The 18249-nt window shown below is 39.8% G+C and overlaps 1 protein-coding gene across 6 annotated transcripts in view; it reads left to right on the forward strand.

Moving 5' to 3' along the window:
- SCN8A (sodium voltage-gated channel alpha subunit 8) overlaps positions 1-18249 on the forward strand; it is a 232298-nt gene that overhangs the window by 112599 nt on the left and 101450 nt on the right. For 5 of the 6 annotated variants that reach the window (XM_049883171.1, XM_049883166.1, XM_049883170.1 and 2 more), the window contains exons 3-6: positions 10108-10225; positions 12371-12461; positions 13224-13352; positions 15319-15410. In XM_049883171.1, the coding sequence (XP_049739128.1) occupies positions 10108-10225; positions 12371-12461; positions 13224-13352; positions 15319-15410 (430 nt within the window). Of the gene's footprint in view, positions 1-10107; positions 10226-12370; positions 12462-13223; positions 13353-15071; positions 15164-15318; positions 15411-18249 lie in introns of all 6 variants that reach the window. The other variant, XM_049883169.1, reaches the window with a different exon arrangement.

Consider the following 18249-nt stretch of genomic DNA (forward strand, 5'->3'; position numbering starts at 1 on the left):
AAACTAAATGTCTATCTGCAAAAAAATGAAATGGGACCCATACCTCACACCATACACAAAAACCAATTCAAAATGAATCAAAGACCTAAATATAAAACCACAAAAACTATAAAGATTATGAAAGAACAAACAGGGTCAACTCTAGAGGCCCTAATACATGGCTGGCATAAACAGGATACAGACCATAACTAACAATACACAAGTACCAGAAGATAAGCTAGGTAACTGGAATCTTCTAAAAATTAAACATTTATGGTCATCAAAAGACTTCACCAAAACAGTAAAAAGAGAACCTACAGACTGGGGAGAAAAAATTTGGCTGTGAAAAATCCAACGAAGTTCTAATCTCTCAAGTCTACAGGAAAATCCAGCACCTCTACAACAAAAAGACAAATAATCCAGTTTAAAAATGGGCAAAGTATATGAACAGACATTTCACCAAAGAAGACATTCAAGTGGCTAACAGATACATGAGGAAATGCTCGCAATCACTAGCCATTAGAGAAATGCAAATCAAAACCACAGTAAGATACCATCTCACCCTGGCATTACTGGCACAAATTAAAAAAAAAAAAAAAAACAAACGTTGGAGAGGCTGTGGAGAGTTTGGAACTCTTATGCGCTGCCAGTGGGAATGCAAAATGCAATCATTTTGGAAAACAATTTGGTGTTTCCTTAAAAGTTAGAAATACCATATGATCCAGCAATCCCACTCCTAAGAATATATCCTAGATAAATAAGAGCCATCACACAAATAGACATATGGATACCCCTGTTCATTGCATTGTTCACAATGGCAAAAAGGTGAAAACAACCTAGGTGCCCATCAACAGATGAATAGATAAACAAACTATGGTACATACACACAATGGAATACTACACATCAATAAAGAACAATGATGAATTTGCGAAGCATCTCACAATGTGGATGAATCTGGAAGGCATAATGCTGAGTGAAATAAATAAATCACAAAAGGACAAATATTGTATGAGACCAAAAAACCAAACCTATTGCTGTCCAATCAATTTCAACTCATAGCGATCCTATAGGACAGAGTAGAACTGCCCCATAAGGTCTCCAAGGCGCAGTTGGTGAATTCAAACTGCCAACCTTTTGGTTAGCAGCCATAGCTCTTTACCACTGTGCTGCCAGGGCTCCTGTATAAGACTACTACTATAAAAACTCATGAAAAGGTTTACACACAAAAACAAACAATTTTTGATGGTCACGAGGGAGGGGAAGGGTGGGGAGGAAAAGCACTAAATAGACAGTAGATACGTTGTAACTTTGGTGAAGGGTAAGACAGTACATAGTACTGCTGAAGCCAGCACAACTTGTCCAAGGCAAGGTCATGGGAGCTCCATAGACACATCGAAACTCCCTGAGGGACCAAATTACTGCACTGAGGGCTATGGGGACCATGGTCTCAGGGAACACCTAGCTCAATGGGCATGACATAGCTTATAAAGAAAATGTTCTACACTGTAATTTGGTGAGTAGTGTCTGGGGTCTTAAAAACTTGTGAGTGGCCATCTAAGATACTCCACTGGTCTCACTCCTTTGGGAACAAGGGAGAATGAAGAAAACCAAAGACACAAGGGAAATATTAGTCCAAATGACTAATGGACCACAAGTACCACAGCTTTCACCAGACTTGAGTCCAGCACAACTAAATGGTGCCCAGGTACCACTAGCAACTGCTCTGGCAGAGATCACAGTAGAGGGTCACAGATAGAGCCAGAGATAAATGTAGAACAAAATTCTAAGTCACAGAAAAAAAAGACCAGACTTACTCCTCTGACAGAGACTGAAGAAACCCCGAGCGTATGGCTCCCAGACACCCTTATAGCTGAGTAATGAAGTCACTCCTGAGGTTTGCACTTCAGCCAAAGATTAGACGGGGCCATAAAACAAAACAAGACTAAAGGGGCACACCAGACCAGGAGCAAGGACTAGAAGGCAGGAGGGGACAGGAAAGCTGGTAATTGGGAACCCTAGGTCGAGAAGGGGAGAATGTTGACATGTCATGGGGTTGGCAACCAATGTCACAAAACAATATGTGTATTAATTGTTTAATGAGAAACTAGTTTGCTATGTAAACCTGCATCTAAAGTACAAAAAAAAAATTTTTTTTTTTTAAAGAACATACATTTTGAACTCTCCATTAGCAAAATCTGTCCTATTTATTTCAGAGCTGGAGATCAAGGCCCTTCCCAGTGTATAGGAAAGCCATACTTTGGTTTGGGGTACAGCTGCTGAAGCTATCTGTTTGCCATATAAGGAGAGGGAGGGGCAGGAACAGTGGAAGAGTGCTTTTACTACTATATGAGATTTGTCCTTGATTTAGTTTTCTGCTTCTTGCTGCATTCCTTTGTTTACCATTTCAGAGTTCTCACAAGACCGAGTACAGACTTCTGGCTGCTTTTCTTGAAGTTCATTTGGGGGGAGTCAGGATCTTTGACCTGCTCATGATGCCATCTTCCCAGAATTCCCACTCTGATCCATTTTGAGTTTGTTTTTATATATAGTGTGCAGTAGGGGATTCAGCTTCATTCTTTTACATGTGAAGATCCAGTTGTCCCAGCATCATTTTTGACGAGATTATTCTTTCCCCTTTGGATTGGCTTGACACTCTTCTCAAAAATCAGTTGACCATAGGTACATGAATTTGTTTCTGGTCTCTCAGATCTATTCCATTGATTCATAAGTCTGTCTTTACAATAGCACCACACACTGTTGATTACTGTAGCTTTACGGTGAGTTTTGAAATCGGGAGGTGTGTGTCCTCCAACATTGTTTCTCTTTTTCAAGATTGTTTTGGCTGTTCTGGGTCCCTTGCATTTCCATATGAATTTTAGGAGCAGCTTGTCAGCTCAGCAAAATGGTAGCAGAAATTTTGGTAGGGATTGTATTGAATCTGTAGGATCAGTTTGGGGTAGTTTTGTTATCTCAGCAATATTAAGTCTTCCAATCCATAAACATGGGATGTCTTTAGGTGTTCTTTCATTTCTTTCAATGATGTTTTGTAGTTTTCAGTGCACTAGTCTTAGACTTCTTTGTTAAATTCATTCCTAAATATTTTAGTCTGTTCAATCCTATTTTAAATGGAATTGTTTCCTTAATTTGTTCATTGCTAGTGAATAGAAATACAACTTATTTTTGTATATTGATCTTGTATCTTGCAACCTTGCTGAACTTGTTTATTCACTCTAATAGTTGTATGTGTGTGTGTGTGTATTCCTTAGGATTTCCTACATTCAAGATTATGTCATCTACAAACAGATAGGTTTACTTCTTCTTTCCTGATCTGGGTGCCAGATGTTTCATTTTATTGCCTAACTGACCTGGCTAGAACCTCCAGTACAATGTTGATTAGAAGTAATGAGAATGGACATCCTTGACTTCTGCCTGATCTTAGAGGGAAGGCTTTCAGTTTTCACCATTAAGTATGGTATTAGGTGTGGGGTTCTCACAGATGATCTTTATAAAGTTGAGGATGTTCCCTTCTACTCATAGTTTGTTGAATGTTTTTATAATGAAAAGGGTATTGAATTTTGTAATATACTTTGTCTGTGTTTATTGAGATAATGTGATTATGACCCTTTATTAATATAGTGTATTGTTGATTTTTTAAAATTTTGAACCAGCTTTACATTCCTGGGGTAAATCCCACATGATCGTAGTGTATAATCCTTTTTATATGCTGCTGGATTCAGTTACCTAGTATTTTCATAAGAGATACTGGTCTATAGTTTGTGTGTGTGTGTGTGTTTCAGATATCTTTGATTTTGGTATTAGGGTAATACTGGTCTCATGGAATGAGTTGGGAAGTCTTCCCTTTTCTATTTTTTGGAAGAATTCGTGAAGGATTGATGTTAATTCTTCTTTAAACATTTGGTAGAATTCATCAGTTAAGCCATCTGGTTCTGGGCTTTTCCTTGTGGAAGTTCATTTTTTTAGTGCAAGATTCAGGAGAGTATTTATATTACAATCCCATTTGAGCATGTGTGTGTGTGTGTGTGTGTGTGTTTTAAAGGCTATATGTATATGCTTGTATTTACACAGATAAATTCTAGAATGATATTCATGAAGCTGGCAGAAAAGGTTATCTTTGAGTAATGGGATGGAATTTAAAGTCTCTGTTCTTTTTTTTCTTTTTAATGAGCATGTATTGCTTTTAATTAAAAAAAAAAAAAAAGCCTACTTAAAATGACTAGTGGGACTATAGGTCATTTCCTCTTTTGCCCACACAGCGAGATGCTAGGGCTGTGTATTTGCTACTGCGCTTGTCTCCCAAGGAACTCACAATCTAGCAGGCTCTTGCTTCTCTCTCTCCTGCTTCACTGTGTGCTGTTTCCCCCTTTCTTTTGTGAATACTCCCAATTCACTCTCCTCCCTTTCATGCCCCCATTCGGGGGGGGGGGGGAACCTCTCTCCTGCTTCCTCTCATATTATATGTTTTTATTATTGAACTTTGTATTTATCACCCTGCATCATAATTACTATTTCACATATATGTATATATAAAAGTGCAGTTTTAGTCAATGGTGTGTCCCTGGAGGTTTACACAATTAAAAAACCAAACCCACTGCTGTTGAATAGATTTCCACTCATAGTAACCCTATAGGACAGAGTAGAACTGCCCTATAGGGTTTCCAAGGCTGTAAATCCTTACGGAAGCAGACTGCCACATCTTTCTCCTGAGGAACAGCTAATAGGTTTGACCACTGAACTTTTTGGTTAGCAGCTGTGTGCTTTAACCACTGCGCCACCAGAACTCCTATCTTAACAATACTTGGCACAAAATAGATCCTCAAAGATACCTTGATTGAACTGAATTCATGAAACAAGAAAAGGCATTCTGGGTGGGATGAGCAATGTGAGCAAAAGCCAAAGTTATGAATTACTAGAACCTGTTTTGGAGACATGAATTAGTGTGGCTATGCAGCAAGACTTATGCTGGAAAACATGATTGCTTTTTGGCAAGAATAATAATGATGACTTCTAAAAAGGCAGATAGAGTAGACGTGGTAGGTACTTACTAAATATTGGTTGAATGAATAATCCTCTATCTCACTTTTCAGTAATGTTAGAGTTTTATGTATCTTGAAGCCCTGTCATTGGGTGCGTAAATACTTAATATGGTTATATCCTCCTGGTATATTGTCCCTTTAATCATTATATAGTGTCCTTCCTTATCCTTTGTGGTGGATATAACTTTAAAGTCTGTTTTGTTGGAAATTAGTATTGCCACTCCTGCTCTTTTTTGGCTGTTGTTTGTTTGATATATTTTTTTCCATCCTTTGAGTTTTAGTTTATGTCTCTAAGCCTAAGGTGTGTCTCTTGTAGGCAGCATATAGATGGATCGTGTTTTTTTATCTGTTTTGCCACTCTGTGTCTCTTTATTGGTGCAGTTAGTCCATTTACATTCAGCATAATTATGGATAGGTATGAGTTTAGTGCTATCGTTTTGATGTCTTTTTTTGTGTGTTTGTTGACAGTTTCTTTTTCCCACATAATTTTTTGTGCTGAGCAGTTTATATATTGTCTTTTCCTCTTATTTGTTGTTGATTTTTGTTTTTGCTGAGTCTTTATTTTTTTCTTATATTTTATTTTGATGAGTAGGATTGTTAGCCTCCTTTGTGGTTACCTTAATATTTGCCCCCATTTTTCTAAATTTAAACCTAACTTTTATTTCTTTACATTGCCTTGACTTCTCCATATGAAAGATCTATAACTACATGTCTTAGTCCCTCTTTATTGTTTTAATGTTGTCTTCTTTTACATAATAACATCACTGTTTCCTGTGATTCCCCTATCTGAGTTGACATCTGGTTGCTCTGTCCTGTACTCTAGTCTTGGGTTAATGTCTGATGTTACTGATTTTCTAACCAGAGAACTCCCTTTAGTATTTCTTGCAGTTTTGGTTTGGTTTTTACGAATTCCCTAAACTTCTTTTTATCTGGAAGTATCCTAATTTCGCCTTCATATTTGAGAGACAGTTTTGCTGGATATACGATTCTTGGCTGGCATATAAATCAGCTCATTGCCTTCTTGCCTGAGTGGTTTCTGCTGAGTAGTCAGAGCTTATTTTTATTGACTCTCCTTTGTAGGTGACTTTTCGTTTATCTCTAGCTGCTCTTAAAATTCTCTCTTTATCTTTGGTTTTGGCAAGTTTGATTATATATGTCTTGGTGACTTTCTTTTGGGATCTACCTTATGTGGAGTTCGAGGAACACCTTAGATAGACATCTTCTCATATTTCAGGATACCAGGGAAGTTTTCTGCCAACAAATCTTCAACAATTCTCTCTGTGTTTTCTGTTATCCCTCCCTGCTCTGGTACTCCAATCACTCGTTGATTATTTCTCTTGATCGAGTCCCACGTGATTCTTAGGGTTTCTTCATTTTTTTTTAATTCTTTTATCTGATTTTTCTTCAAATATATTGGTGCCAAGTGTTAATCTTCAGTCTCAGTAATTCTGCCTTCTACTTCCTCAGTTCTGCTCCTCTGACTTTCTGTTGAGTTGTCTAATTCTATAATTTTATTGTTAATCGTCCGAATTTCTGGTTGCTGTCTCTCTATGGATTCTTGCAGCTTATTAAATAATTTTTCATTATGTTCTTGAATAACCTTTTTAATTTTTTTAACTGCTTTATCTGTGTGTCCCTTGGCTTGTTCTGTGATTTGCCTGATCTCCTTCCTGATGTCTTGAAGAGTTCTGTATATTAATCTTTTGTATTCTGCATCTGGTAATTCCAGGAATATACCTTCATCTGGAAGATTCCTTGATTCTTTGTTTTGAGAACTTGTTGAAGCAATCATGGTCTGCTTCTTTATGTTATTTGATATTGACTATTGTCTCCAAGCCATCTATAAGCTTATTTATTAGTGTATGTTTGCTTACTGTATCCTAGCTTCTTGAATTGTGTTGTTTTGATGTGCCCAAATAGGCTACTTGAGTGAGCTAGCTTGATTATTTTTGCCTTTGAAGCTCTAACTTCCTGTCACCAGATGGTAGAGCTGTTACCAGGTATATGAGCCTGGGAGTCCATTCACTTTTCTTGTATGGATTCAGCTCAGGTGTCCAGGTAGCTGGTCATCAAGTGTGTGGTACGGGCTCTGTCCTACAGTCTTTGAGGGGCAGGGGTGATTGGTGTAGGTACAGGTATCTGGTTGTAGCAGGGGGTCACACTCTGAACAAGGCAGGGGGCTGACAACCATCCCCCGAGTGTCTGTGAGGAAAGCACGTCCCTGTTCCCTAGAGCAAACAGGTGGGTGTGTCCTGCAGCTGGACCATGGGTACTCAGTGCTTTTGGTTGTAAGGACTGGGAGGTACCACTTATCCTGGGACCCCTGTCACGAATGTCTAGGTGACATGAGTGGAGCCACCAGTCCTTAGGCCCCAATGTGGGTAGATGAGGACCCTTTTTAATAGGTAAAGCAGTGTCAAACATCGAACACCCACCTCTCCACCGCAAAGCTGAAACAGTTACAGTCTGCCAGCGAGAGAGCCTCTTCTCCTGAAATGGGCTCACACAGGTCCATGCAGGGGGAAAATGTATTCAAAGTCCGTGGACCATTCATGTCTAGGCAGGAACCGCTTCTGTCCTGAGCTCCCCAGGTTGGAGGAGCTGGCAGGTTATCTCTTCCCCAGTTGTGAATTTATTCCTTCTCTAAGGCTGGGAGAATGGCTCAGGACGCACAGTAGGACCTGTCTCAGGCCCGGAGGAATCAACAGCCACCGAAGCTGGCTTGGGGGTTGGGGGCACGGTAAAATAACTGCAAGTGCTTAGCTTTTGCTGAGAGTGTCATTATTCTCTGGCTCCAGAGGTATGAGTAGGCTGTGCGGCTCGCTGTCTCTCCCTGAGGAAGCCGCGTCCGGAATGCTACTGCCAGCCCCGCTGCAGTCGCTCCAGGGAATGGTGTCTCAGGGTTCCTGGCAGTTCAGATCTGGCAACTCCTTGCAGCTTCTGAACCATCTCTTTCTCCCCCTGCCACTCAGTCCATTTTCCAACTTTGCCTTGATGTTCATGGCTCCTGGCTTGTCATATATAATCATGTCACTTGTTTTTCAGGTCTTTGTTCTAAGAGGGATCACTGGAAGTCTGACTACTCCTCCATCTCAGCCCCCCCCCCGAATGAATAGTTCACACTTCCTTTAAGTCTGCTCAAATCTCTCTTCTAAATAAGGCTTAACCTGACCATCTTCTTTAAAAGTGACTCCTCTCCATACACCCATCCCCTGGCCTGACAGTATTGATCCCCATCCCCTGATGTTTTTCCTTTTTCCATAGCACTTATCCCCTTCTAACGTTGATTCTGTGTATGTGCTTACTTATAGTTTTTGTTTGTTTATTGTCTCTCTTCCCCGTTAGAGTATAAGGTCTTCAGGGTAGGAATCTTTGACTCCCTGGTTCACTGATATTTCTTAAGCACCTAAAACATAACCTGACATAGTGGGCACTCGGTAAACATTTGTTGAGTGAGTGAATTCTAAATTGAGAAACTTCAGGATCTTGTCCAGAGCTGACATAGATAGTTTAGGTGTAATTCAAATGGCTTGCTCTGAAAGAAGCAAGTTTACCCTCTAAAACTGCTAAGATGATGTTGTTAGATGCCATCACATTAGTTCTGACTCATAGCGACCCTGTGTATGACAGAAAAAAACACTGCCTCATCCTGCGACATCCTCACAATCGTTGCTGTGCTTGAGCCCATTATTGTAGCCACTATGTCAACCCATCTCATTCAGGGTCTTCCTCTTTTTTTCCGACCCTCTACCAAGCATAATGTCTCTCTAGGGACTGGTCCATCCTGATAACATGTCCAAAATATGTGAGACGAAGTGTCGCCATCCTCACTTCTAATGAGCATTCTGGATGCGCTTCCTTCAAGACAGATTTGTTCATTTTTCTGGCAGTCCGTGGTATATTCAGTACTCTTTGCCATAATTCAAAGGCATCAGTTCTTCTCTCTCCCTTATTCATTGTCCAGCTTTCGCATCATAATGAGGCGACTGAAAACACCATGGCTTGGATCAGGTGCACCTTAGTGCTCAAAGTGACATCTTTGCTTCTGAAAACTTGTAAGAGGTCTTTTGCAGCCGATTTGCCCAGTACAATGCATCATTTGATTTCTTGACTGTTGCTTCCATGGGTGTTGCTTGTGGATCCGTGTAAAATGAAATCCTTAACAACTTCAGTCATTTCTCCCTTTATCACGATGTTGCTTATTGGTCCAGTTTTAAGAGTTTTATGTTGAGATGTAATCTGTACTGAAGGCTATAGTCTTTGATCTTTATCAGTAAGTGCTTCAAGTCCTCGTCACGTTCAGCGAGCAAGGTTGTATCATCTGTATATCCCAGGTTGTTAATGAATCTTGCTCCAATCCTGATGCCCTGTTCTTCTTCATATAGTCCAACTTCTCGGGTTATTCACTTAGCACACAGATTGAATAGGTATGGTAAAAGGATAAAACCCTGAGGCACACCTTTCCTGATTTTTAGCCACACAGTATCCCCTTGTTCTTTTTGAATGGCTGCCTATTGGTGTATATAAGGGTTCCTCATGAGCACAGTTAAATGTTCTGGAATTCCCATTTTGACAGTGTTAGCCATAATTTGTTATGATCCACATAGTCAGTAAAACCCAGGTAAATACATTCTTGGTATTCTGTGCTTTCAGCCAGGATCCATCTGACATCAGCAATGATAGCCCTGATTCCACATCCTCCTCTGAATCCGGCTTGAATTTCTGCCAGTTCCCTGTTAGTATACTGCTGCAACCACTTTTGAGTTATCTTCAACAAAATTTTACTTGTGTGTGATATTAATGATATTGTTCGATAATTTCCGCATTCTGTTGGATCACATTTATGTATGTAAAACTGCTAAGATAATGCCAGCTGTTTGTAATACATTCTGGGGCATAGAAAGGGGTGTGAGGGAGAGGAAAATAGATTGTTTTAAGGCTTCTTGCCTTTGAAACCAAATTGGGAAGCAAATATTATAAGTACATTTGAGTTTATTTCTTGCTTAGAAAAATGTTTCATGTGGTGATTAATATCCATGCTTTAATAATTTCTCTCTTTTTCTTTTTCCACAGACCTTTGTAGTATTAAACAGAGGGAAAACTCTCTTCAGATTTAGTGCCACGCCTGCCTTGTACATTTTAAGTCCTTTTAACCTGATAAGAAGAATAGCTATTAAAATTTTGATACATTCATATCCTTTCCTACAAATACGGAATGAGCACAGCAATTGCATGGTTGCTTGTATATGTTGCTTAAATTTTGACAACTTAATTGTATAAGTTTTTTACCATCTATATAGTTATCTATCCCACCAGTCAGAGGTTTAAGAGTGAATTCCTGCCAAATTTCACGCTGAGCTTCAGAAAAGTCTGTTTTGTTAGGATGATATTGTTAGAGTCTTGAAATTTGGTTGGTTTCAGTAAAAAGGAAAAATTAAGATGGTAGCCATTTATTGAAGTCTTATTTTTTAAGTGCTCCTGTTTTAGTAATTTCATCTAGTGCCAGATTATCCAGAGTTTTAATGCATTAAGATCCAATATTAGAATTTTTGAAAGCCATTCTTTGAGTTGCAAGTGGTGGAATGCATCAATTAGAAACCTACCTTGAATTTTTTTGATTTATTTATTTTTTTTAATTACACTTTAAGTGAAAGTTTACAAATAAAGCCAGTTTCTCTTACCAAAACTTATATACACCTTGCTATGTACTCCTTGCTGCTCTCTCCCTATTGAGACAGCACAGTCCTCCTCTCCACCCTGTATTCCCCATGTCCGTTCAACCAGCTCCTTTCCCCCTCTGCCTTCTCATCTCGCCTCCAGACAGGAGTTGCCCACATAGTCTCATGTGTCTACTTTAGCCAGGAAGCTTATTCCTTACCATTATCATTTTCTGTCTTAGAATTTTTTTGATTTCTTGAGCACTGAGATACTTTCTCAGATTAAATGGCCTCCTTGGTATAGATGTTTAGATGGGTAAGAATTTTTCTTGGTATTTACTCCCCTTAAACAGAAAATGCCAATTAATTCATATGGCCTGGCTTTTTCGATCTTATTAATATAGGGAAGCATATGACAGATGAAAAATTATGTGATGGTTTTAGCAACTTTTCATAGTAACTTTAAACTTTCATGGTTGGTATTTAATTTGACAGTATCTAGTCCCATGCTTCAAAGGCTTTTGTATGCCCCAAGTAGGATGAGAAAACCAGTAGTTGCAACCTGGTAAATTGATTTGCTAAGCTTTTGCCACATTTTTATTAACTCTTAAGAATTTAACAACTTCATTCTGAAATCTGTGGTTTACAAGCAACATGGTTCTGAAATCTGAAGGCTTATAAAGAAATAAATAATTCACCATGGGTTTCTTTCCTTTTCTGTTGGATCAAAAGATGGAGTATTTTTTTTCCCCTTCGGGTTCCAAACGGTATGTTATTCCCTGAAGAAAAATCCAGCTGCAGTAGAGAAAATTCCAGCTGTAAAAGGTATTTTCTCTTTTTAGAACTCTACTAGTGGAGTGAAGATGGTGAATGCTATTAGCAAGAGAGAATGAGTTAGCAATAAATGAGATATGGCTCCCATGCTTATTAAAGTGACAGTTTGAGCCTGAGTAACCCATGCTGACCTAAAATCGTTTAATATTTTTATTAGACAGGAACAGAAAGAGCTGAGAAAGATTCTGCATGGAAGTAAAAGTAATAAAGTAGTTTGCTATCCACAACCATTCCTGGGCACTTTTAGGATAATCAGATTTGCTTCATTACTTAATTCTTAGGGGTATGGAGATCAGATAGCCTTGAAATCCATACCTGACATGCCACAACAGGTTTCCTAAACTAGACCAGTTCAACACATATTGGCTGTTGAGTGGACCCCAAGGGTAATTCAGCCTTTAGAAGGATTAGAGAGGAAAGTGGACCATTAATGACATGTAGGTTTTCAAATAACAGTCTAGTGGACTGGTGGATTTCTGGCTAGTATGTACAAAGGTATTTAAAGTCTTATTTTACAGTCAGGATGAAAAGTGGTTAAGAGAGGGGAATGGTTTATCCAAAAGGAATAGAACAGTGACAGCCCTTTTGAAAGAGGAAGAATGGCCATCCAGCCCCATCCATCCACAGTTCTCTGGCCAAGCATGGATACTTGGCAGCAGAGTTCTGTACCGATGGTGGTGATCAGTTTTCATTGTCACCTTGCCTTTGTGTCCTCTTGCCCTTAGCCTGCTTTCAGGATATTGATTTACCCCACATGATACCCAGTGTGAAATATGTCTGCTTTTGGGAAAAAATACAAAAAGAAAAGGCCAAATTTTGTATATTTTTACCTTGACTCCTCTCTACAGTATTTAGCATGATCATTATGTGCACTATTTTGACCAACTGTGTGTTCATGACTTTTAGTAACCCTCCTGACTGGTCGAAGAATGTGGAGTAAGTAGCTCATTTATTTATTTGTCTGTTTTAAATCTCTTTTCCACACTTTATCTATCAAGGAAAAAATTTAGTTATTGCCTCCTCTTTACAGAGAGGGCTGAGAGTGTAGGTGGAATGTATGGAATAGCCTTCGAGGTCACCTCCAGAAAGATGCTCTGGAACTTGTTACCTTCACTGCTGTCCTTTCCTATGCTAGCTGGTCCCTTTGACTTGCTGCCCCATCACCGTCTTGTATCCTCAGTTTCTGGTGATACTGTGTTCTTCTCCAACACTGGGTGTCCCTTCCTTGGAGCCCTGGTGATGCAGTGGTTAAGAGCTTGCTGACAAAAGGTCAGCAGTTCGAACCCACCATTGGCTCCTTGGAAACCCTATGGGGCAGTTATACTGTGTTTTGTAGGGTTGCTATTAGTTGGAATCCACTTGACGGCAGTGGGTTTGGTTTTCTGAAGGTTAAATATAGTTCTGGGGCCTACTCACTTCATTCAAAATGATCGTGCATGGCGGCATGGAGTTACGTCCTTGCTATACTCTTCAGGGCCCTATACAACATTCCAAAGTTCTTGATTTGTGTTTTTCAGTAAGTTTCATTCAGAGCGTTCCTTTTTCCTCCTCACTTCCTTTCTGTTGCATTGGCCTGTGTCCTTCCCATTTTGTCTCTGTTAGTTGAAGCCACAACTTCAGGGAAATACTATTTTAAAAGGTTCATTTAAAGTTTCTGTCTGTTCAGAAATTACCTCAAGCTATCCATTCCTTTGACAGGTACACGTTCACAGGGATTTATACATTTGAATCACTAGTGAAAATTATTGCAAGAGGTTTCTGCATAGATGGCTTTACATTTTTACGAGATCCATGGAACTGGTTAGATTTCAGTGTCATCATGATGGCGTAAGTTCTCTGCTTATTTTCTTGGTGTTCTGGGTGTGGCTATGTGTGGTTGTATTCTTAGGGCTGTTTGTATGACAGTGTAAGTGTGAGTTTGTATGAGGAATTAATAGGGAACCCTGTTAGGCCCTACAGGCTTATGCCTATGGCTCTTGCTGGTGAGGGCCCCTGTGCTATAGGCAATGACAGTGTTTTTCTATGGGAGAAGGTAAGCAGAGGGTTTACAGCTGGGAGGGAAAGTAGGTGGTGAGTTCCTATCGACACTCCCTCATATTTTCTTCCCCCTTATAACCTTAACTGGAGCCCTGGCGGCACAGTTATTAAGTCCTCAGCTGCTAACCAAAAGGTCGACACTTCAAATTCACCAGCCATTTCTTGGAAACCCTGTGGGGCAGTTCTACTCTGTCCTGTAGGGTCATTATGAGTTGGAATTGACTCAAAGGCGATGGGTTTGGTTTCTGGCTATAACCTTAACTGAGATTTGCATGCCCATCACTAGGGGGCCTCTGTGAAGACTTGGAATTTCTTAGGTGTACACCTGAAGCTGAAAAATGAGTTTCCTGGATATGTTATATCACATGTAATTTAATGAGACTGGCCAGGTGTTGCAGACTTCAAAACATATTCTAGAGTCAAAACATTAGCCAAAGTATGCAAACTGAAGAATTACTGGCCAGAACTTACAACTGTTGCTGAAGACCAGTATAACTCCACATTGGTATGCTTGCTGCTCTTAGTAAATTATGTTGTTTCAGCAATGAAAATGTATCTCTCTGAGAAACAGTTGATGATAAAATGACTTATGGTAGGCTTTATTATTTTTCTTCCCAGGTTGGGAAAGAGTTTTGTGGTTTGGCAGGAGCTAAGGGTGGCGTATAAGTTTGGTGTGTGTTTGTGTGCGTGCACACAGATGTTTAAGAGAGAGGGTACGTTTGTGAATATATGGGTCCGGGCATCTGGTAGAAAGATGTGTTCTAACTAGTAAAATGTGAATGAATGATACACTGAATATTTGAAACTAGAATATTGACTTTCTTTTAAGGCAGTTTTTATCTTCTAAGTATTATGAATACACATTGGTGTTCATTTAAAATGTAAGTGCCCTTGCTAGGCAAAGAGCTGGTGATAAAATGGGCCTTTAACATAATATTTGCTCTGATGCCATGATCTGGATTTTCCTGAGCCTATCTTTTGTATGGCATAGGCTAAAACTTCACCTGTAGGCATGACTGCATACAATTCTTAGACAAGTCATTTGGATATACAGACATTTAGGCATCTTTGCTATTGTCAACAAGGGAGCTATTTTAATGTAGATTTACTTTTGTGGGACTCCTGCTCAGAAGTTTCTCCTCCTTTTCTAAGAAATCATTCACAAAATTTGGGGATATAACTCTTTGATACCTCCTGGACTTCTTTTTTACTGAATAAATAAATGGGCTGAGAACGAAGGCACTCTGATGGAGATCAGCATATCACTGTGCTGATTAAGAGAGTACACCCCAGGGAACTCCTCATTGCATCAGTTTTTTCAAATATACTTCTGAGTTCTTGCCAAATTAAAAAAAAAAAAGTTTTCCTTAAGTATTTATATTCTGAAACTTTTCTTTTTCTAGGAAAAAAAAATGAAATCGTAGCTTTTATGTAAGACCCTTTCTTCCCCCATTCCCAAACCCTCGCCCAATGGTACCATTACAAGTTAACTTTGGTTTGATTCTGCAGGTATATAACAGAGTTTGTAAACCTAGGCAATGTTTCAGCTCTACGCACTTTCAGGGTACTGAGGGCTTTGAAAACTATTTCGGTAATTCCAGGTAAGATGGCCTGGGGTTGGTGTTAGGTGTTGGGTTAGGGCCCTGACGTGACGTATTGTACTTTTTGTTTTGTTGTGGTTTTGTTTTTTCCTTTGGTGTTTGTGTTTGTGTCTGTGTTTGTCATTTGTGTCTGTGTGTGACCTCCCTTACTACAGATATGTGACAGAGTTTGTGGACCTGGGCAATGTCTCAGCGCTGAGAACATTCAGGGTTCTCCGAGCTTTGAAAACTATCTCTGTAATTCCAGGTGAGAAAATTTAAACACAGACTGACTGTGCCTCATCTCCTTTTTCCCCTCCGTTCATTTTATCCACCACATTCTAAGCCGGCATCAGCACCGTTGCTATGGCCTTGCATTCCGCATGTTTTTCCTGGGAGAGGGTCTCTGGAATGGCCCTTTGGTCCTTAGGCAGCATTCTTTGACAGTGCTTGCCAGGCATGCAGCACCCATTCCATCCATGCTTTTAAAAAAGCACGTGCTTGAGAATCACTTGAACCTTACAGTATCTGAAAAAATTGTCACAGAGCTACCTGTCTCTTAAAATATAAGTCATTTGCTTCCTTGCCTCATGGAATTACAGTAATTTTAACACTTGCCATCACTCCATTGCTTGTGATTTGTAGGCTTCCTGTCGCATGGTTTGCTGATGGGATGGCATTCAGAGAATTGTACTTTTACTGTTACTGTGTTTCTGGAATTATTCAGTCACAGAAGAGACTGATGCAATTACCTAGTCCAGTATTACAGATGAGTTCAAGAGCCTTGGAGTTAGTGAACTTTAATAATCACTATCACGTTCTGCCGCTGTTTCACTAGAATAAGAAGCAGTATACACCCTGCTCTGCATACACTCAGGCACCACTCTCAAACCTAAATCCCATGCAAACTTACACAGGTGCTGTTACAAAATCAAAGGTAAGATAAGACACAATTTAATGTATAGTGAAACATCTAAAGGCACGGGCAAATAAAAAGTACTGAAACTTGAAAAAGGAAAGGGAATCGGTGGGTGGATTGAGAGGTAGTTGACAATCTCTTTAAAATTTCTGCCTTTTTTTTTCTTCTTTTTGTCCTGGTCAAGCTAGTCTTAACTTTTTGAACGTTATGGATTCCTTTGAAAATTGGATGAAAGTTTATAGACACTCCTGAAGTCCATCCATGATTAAGATTCCCTTAATTTAATTTAAACCCTTACAACTAGGTAATACTATGTTTCTAAAGACCAGTCTTGAAATCTGGAATAAAAAATGTTTTAGTCTCACGAGCTGAAGATACACTGGCAATAATTCGGCACAGGCCAAGACTGTGTCTCTTGGCTGCTGGATTTCAGTCACTTCCAGGGATTTGCAAGGAAGACTCCTTAGAGGCCAACCTTTCTGTGGCAGTTTCGTAGAGACGGGAACATGAAGAGCAGAGGCATCCTACTCCTGGCATCTGGTGGCTTTTCCCTTTGTGGCTGACTCAGAAATATTTCTCTTTTTCCTTTCCAACATTATCTAAATATCAGATACAGGAGAGAGGGAAGCACAAAGGTAGAATCCTGGAGAGAGGAGACTTGGAATGTGGTTTACCGAGAACCACTGGAAAGGTATACGTCAGTTTTCCCATTTACAAATTTGGGCCATGGAGTGGGCCAGTGAATTAGTGCCTGGAGTATAAGAAAAAAAAAAATACTAATCATAAATTCCTTTAGAGATGTTAGCTTTTTAGCTTACTCCTTACCAACTCAGGACTGGATACCAGATGGAGTATATCCTTCTTGGTAAAAAAATGACAACCTTGACATATCAGTGTTTAGTTCCTGGCCATTTTTAATTCATTAGACAGAAAGCCCAGTTCATTTTCCAGGAGCCTCATGCAGCTCATTGATGGGGCCTAATGCTTAGGCAAGACCTGCCTTATTTTTCGAGGTATCTAGAGTGCCAGACCTTTACTTTCATTTTTCCCCTGGCTTGTCTCTCCACCTCTGGCCCCTTTTAAATATGGTCCCGAGTTTTCTGCTCACTTCCCCCAGCATACTCTGCAAGGCATCTGTCTCCTCGTGTTCTGTGATCTCAGAACTTCTCTTCCAGCATTAAATTGGAAAGCTGCATTCTGTTCTCTAACTAGGGCAGCAGATGCTATCTCTGGTCTAGCTCATAGCTTCTACCTCTGCTGCATTGGCTATCTTTGGCCACAGCATTTCTCCAATATAACTCTTGGCTGATGTTACTTTATTTATCTTAATACTCCAGCACTGTACATATGTATGGAGCCCTGGTGGCACAGTGGTTAAGAGTTACAGCTGCTAACCAAACAGAGAGCAATTTAAATCCTTCAGCCACTCCTTGGAAACCAATGGGGCAGTTCTACTCTGTCCTACAGGGTCACTATGAGTCAGAATCGACTTGATGGCAACAGATTTGGTTTTTTGTTTGTTTGTTTTTTATATATAGTCTGACATTGCCTGGCCCATAGTGGTACTCCATACATGATTGTGGTAGTAGCAGTTATTATGAAAAAGAAGCCTGAGACCAAAGAAAGAGTCTGTACCAAGATTTAGACACCAGCTTCAGAGTTTGAAGCAGATGCACACTCTCCGGATTCCTGTTTCTGGAACCACCCCCAGTTGAGCCAGTTTTCAGAGGTTAGCTGGGATGGAAAGTAATTTTAAGGGGTGATAATAGATCCCTGGGTGGCACAAAACGATTTGATACTAACCTAAAGGTTGCCAGTTAGAACCCACTTGGTGGCACTGTGGAAGAAAGGCCTGGCAATCTGCTTCTGTAAAGGTTACAGCCAAGGAAACCTTATAGAGCAGTTCTCCTCTGTAACACATAGAGTTGCCATGAGTTGGAATCAACTCAATGGCAATGGATTTGGTTTTTTTGGTGAAAGCCAATAATAGATCAGCTCACTATCAGTAAGTGGCATAACTGGTACTTGAATTAAAGTATGACTTTTACTCCCAAGTCCATTCACTCTCTCTGTGACCTTTTAGAGTTAGTAAGAGAATTCAGAGTACTTGCTATTTAGTGGAGCCCTGGTGGCACAGTGGTTAGGAGCTTGGCTGCCAACCAAAAGGTCAGCAGTTCAAATCCACCAG

Source organism: Elephas maximus, chromosome 4 (assembly GCF_024166365.1).
Source record: "Elephas maximus indicus isolate mEleMax1 chromosome 4, mEleMax1 primary haplotype, whole genome shotgun sequence".
Classification (NCBI taxonomy): domain Eukaryota; kingdom Metazoa; phylum Chordata; class Mammalia; order Proboscidea; family Elephantidae; genus Elephas; species Elephas maximus.